Genomic DNA, 3,797 nt, shown 5'->3' with positions numbered 1-3,797 from the left:
TACTATATATATAGTACACACACACACACACACACACACACACACACACACACACATATATATATATATATATATATATATATCAAATGTGTGTGTGTTTGTGCGTGTGTGAGTGTATGCGCGCGTGTGTGTGGTATGTGTGATTTTTGCTGGTGCAATACAATAGATTTCATTTCTGTGTGGTAGGGATATCTTTCTGTTTCACTCTGACGTACAGCAAGTTTCCGCCGTAGCTGTCCTGTGTTTTATCCGAGAACGCTTATTCTTATAAAATGCTCGGCATATGCCCTTCACACATATTTAGTCCAGTGAAAAGGACGAACCTCTGGTTTGGGGGCGATTAGATCCATTGAGAGAGAAATTGAAAGCTATCGACCTGGTGAACGATGTCTACACCATTGGGCGCAATGCAAACTGCGATATCAAGCTGTCCAAACCTACAATTAGCAATCAGCACGCCAATATAAAGGTAATGTGTGACCCCTACTTTGTATTTATGGCCGTCTGCGTATATTCTACACGTGTTCTCACCTCAATTTCATCTTTGGTATTTGCATCCGAACCTACTCGTGTGACGGTGAGTGTATTCTAGTTCAAGGGCTTATCTCTTGGAGACCATTTAGAGTGTTTAGCTAAATATGACCCGTGGTGCAGGGATATATATCAGTACTCTTATGTTCGTATAATACTCCACGCAAGTCGTACAATTGACGTAGTACTTCTATGGATGCGTTTTGAGAGGTTCCATTGTTTTGTATGATTTGTCCACTAGTCACGCGTACTTGAACAGCGAATGAATCGGCATGTAAGTGAATATATTAGTGACTGTATTCTTAAATATTATGTTCACCTAAAGCACGTATCGGAATAGGATATGGATTGACATTCTATATAGAATCATGCGTGTAACTATACAAATGTATGTACCTAACGCCAACACTTCCTACTCTGCGCAGGTGGTGCGAGAGGGCAGTAGTGTCGACATGGATGCAGTATACGGGGTAATAGTATTCCTGAGTGACACATCCACCAACGGCACGTATCTGAACAACGAGAGAGTTGGCAAGGGTAATAAGAAGCTGCTAAAAGACGGCGATATCATATCGTTACCGTTGCGATCTCTAGCTGCGCCTAAGGCCCAAGGTATGCCTTATACATCACGCAACATCTATACTGTCATCGATTATGCACTATTTTTATTTATTTATCAGTAGATCTTTAGTCTTCTAAACGTACCCGACGCCCATGGGCGAGCTACAACGTGCATGTGCAAGGAGTCTGATTTTATGTATTCTGACTATAAATTATGCGTCTCTACTATCAGAACCTGGAGAAAAACTCATTGGTAAACCAGTGGTCAATGCGTTCCTGTTCAGAAACTTGGCTCGAGGTTCCGCCGATGAAGGTCAACACAAAGACACGGTATGGGGTTCTGCACAGTTCCGTGTTGGCTAATTGATCTATGGTGTATATACTTCGGTGTATATACTCGGTGAGAATCTACTTCCTGCCACAGGTCAAGTCTTGCTTTGTTGTCGTGTTGTATATATATACCTTGTGCGTCACTTACTAAGGGGCACACATAGCAGCGGAAGAACTACTTTGCAGTCATGATTTGTACATATACGTAGAGTTTGTATCAGTAAGGGGCGTACTCATCCCGGACAGGTTAATAAACTCACTCTGCATAAGTACGTGATCATATATGCTGTGTTCTATCTACAACCGGCCACTCCAAGCTTACGCAACTCACTTTGCCGTCATTGCAGGGTGAGTACACCATCACAAACAAAATTCTGGGCACGGGCAACTTTGCTGAAGTGAGGCTGGCGGTGCATGCAACAACGGGGCTCAAGGTGGCCGCCAAGTGCATGGACAAGAAGCGTCTGAGTCTGCAGGCCATGAACAGCGCTACGATAAAAAAGGTATCCGAGAGAAGAAATTTGGTCTAGTAACATCACGCCCCCGAGGGTTTAAAGTACATACATATCCGCAACTTATGGTTTAGAAAGGGAAGAGTTGTGTTTGTTTATCTCGCTGTTGGGGCATTCGAGATTTGAAAGCTATACACGCTTTGCTGTATTTTCCTGTGTACCGTTCTTCTTGCTTAAACCATGCTTTTGGGTTGTTAAATACCTGATCTCGACTGAGGACTGATCTAGGAAACGGGTATGCAGCATGCGCTTCATCATCGTCTTTGATTACAATAGAGATGTTCGAGGCGGGATAGTACTTGTAAAGCACACACCCACACAGGTACTAATGAAATACAAACTACTTTACACACGCCATACGCACATACACAGGAAGCCGAGATTCTGCACGCTTTGCATCATCCGTGTGTGATTAAGATTGAAGAGATGTTTGAGACGGAGAAGTATCTGTACATCATGCTTGAGCTTGTCTCGGGAGGCGCGCTGTTTGAGTATGTGCACGAGAGGGGCAGGCTTTCCGAGAAGCAGAGCATGGACTTCACGTATCAGATGCTAAAGGTAAAGTCTAAGTGTCTCCCGATATCACCCAGTATGTATTGCTTTTTTACTTGCTGACGTATAGAGAGATTTCTGAGACATTTAGAATGATGTATGTGGACCTCATATATACTAGATGCTAGCTTTAAAGTCTAAATTTCACTAATTGATCTCAGTATGTAATGGATACTTATGTACAGAGACATTCCGTCCAGAGACACTAACTCCGGATGTATAGGCACTATTATATGAATGCTAAGGGTAGAGACTGCGTGTCACCCATTTAGTTTCTGAAAGGGCCCGGATGCTTTTGTTTCGGAATATTATTTACACCATTTGTTAATTTGCACTTGTGGCAGTTATGCCTCACAGGGGTTAATTGCCCTCAGTGATAGCAGGTACGATACTGTCAATCCTCGCTCTTATCTTTGTACTTGTGATATCTGGTATCTAGGGGTTGGACTATCTGCATAAGAACGGCGTAACCCATCGCGACATGAAACCTGAGAATGTTCTTCTGCTACCGTACCAAGTAGAAGGCACCTTCCTGTTGAAAATCACTGACTTTGGCTTGGCCAAGATCGTGGGCGAAACATCGTTCATGCAGGTGAGTTTGTTAGTTGACCGAAGCATGAAGGTGTCATCTGAGTTTGTCTCGCGAGTATGGAGTACGAATCGATGCCGTGGACATCTGTATGCTTGCATAGGAAGTACACACGCGCATATGCACGTATATCTGTCGAACTAGACGGATATCTGCACTTACACGCACAGACTGCGAAAAGACGCGCACGGCACGCTGTGCCTGAACTGGCTTTAAATTTCTAACTTTAACACTGCCTTGAGCCACACAATCCATTTACCTGCCCGTCGGCCATACTGTCTCCGCATCTATCCTACAACACTCTAACCTGGATATACACGTATCGTTATATATAGACGCTATGTGGTACACCCAACTACTTGGCACCGGAGATCATGGATGCCGGCAAGCATAGCAAGACGCGTGGAGGCTACACCAACCGGGTAGACTGTTGGAGTTTAGGCGTGATTGTGTATATCATGTTAGCGGGCCATATGCCCTTCTCAGACGACATCACAGGACCTTCGATGGGGGAACAGATTTCTGAGGGACTGTACTCGTTCCCGGATGATCTCTTTGGGCATACGTCGGAAGAAGGTGAGAGAGTGTGTGCTTATAGTTTGCCCTAATACAATGCTAGTTAGAACACACTCGTTTACTGCACATATTTTGTCTTCAGATATGCTTTCAAGCTATGGTGCGCTCATTTTCTCATATATATATATATATTATATACATACATA

The 3,797-nt window shown here is 43.7% G+C and overlaps 1 protein-coding gene across 1 annotated transcript in view; it reads left to right on the top strand.

The window, feature by feature from the left end:
* The window catches only part of SARC_08766 (CAMK/RAD53 protein kinase), a 7,059-nt gene that overhangs the window by 1,400 nt on the left and 1,862 nt on the right, over positions 1 to 3,797 (top strand). Inside the window, exons 2-8 of the mRNA XM_014297245.1 lie at positions 305 to 469; positions 957 to 1,143; positions 1,325 to 1,422; positions 1,770 to 1,925; positions 2,307 to 2,492; positions 2,926 to 3,078; positions 3,411 to 3,651. Coding sequence (XP_014152720.1) covers positions 305 to 469; positions 957 to 1,143; positions 1,325 to 1,422; positions 1,770 to 1,925; positions 2,307 to 2,492; positions 2,926 to 3,078; positions 3,411 to 3,651 — 1,186 coding nt within the window. The remainder of the gene's footprint in view (positions 1 to 304; positions 470 to 956; positions 1,144 to 1,324; positions 1,423 to 1,769; positions 1,926 to 2,306; positions 2,493 to 2,925; positions 3,079 to 3,410; positions 3,652 to 3,797) is intronic.

The sequence above is a fragment of the Sphaeroforma arctica genome (genome assembly GCF_001186125.1).
Source record: "Sphaeroforma arctica JP610 unplaced genomic scaffold supercont1.823, whole genome shotgun sequence".
NCBI classification, from domain to species: Eukaryota; class Ichthyosporea; order Ichthyophonida; genus Sphaeroforma; species Sphaeroforma arctica.
Note: the sequence above shows the minus strand (reverse complement) of the source record. Positions and strands in the feature narration are given on the sequence as shown.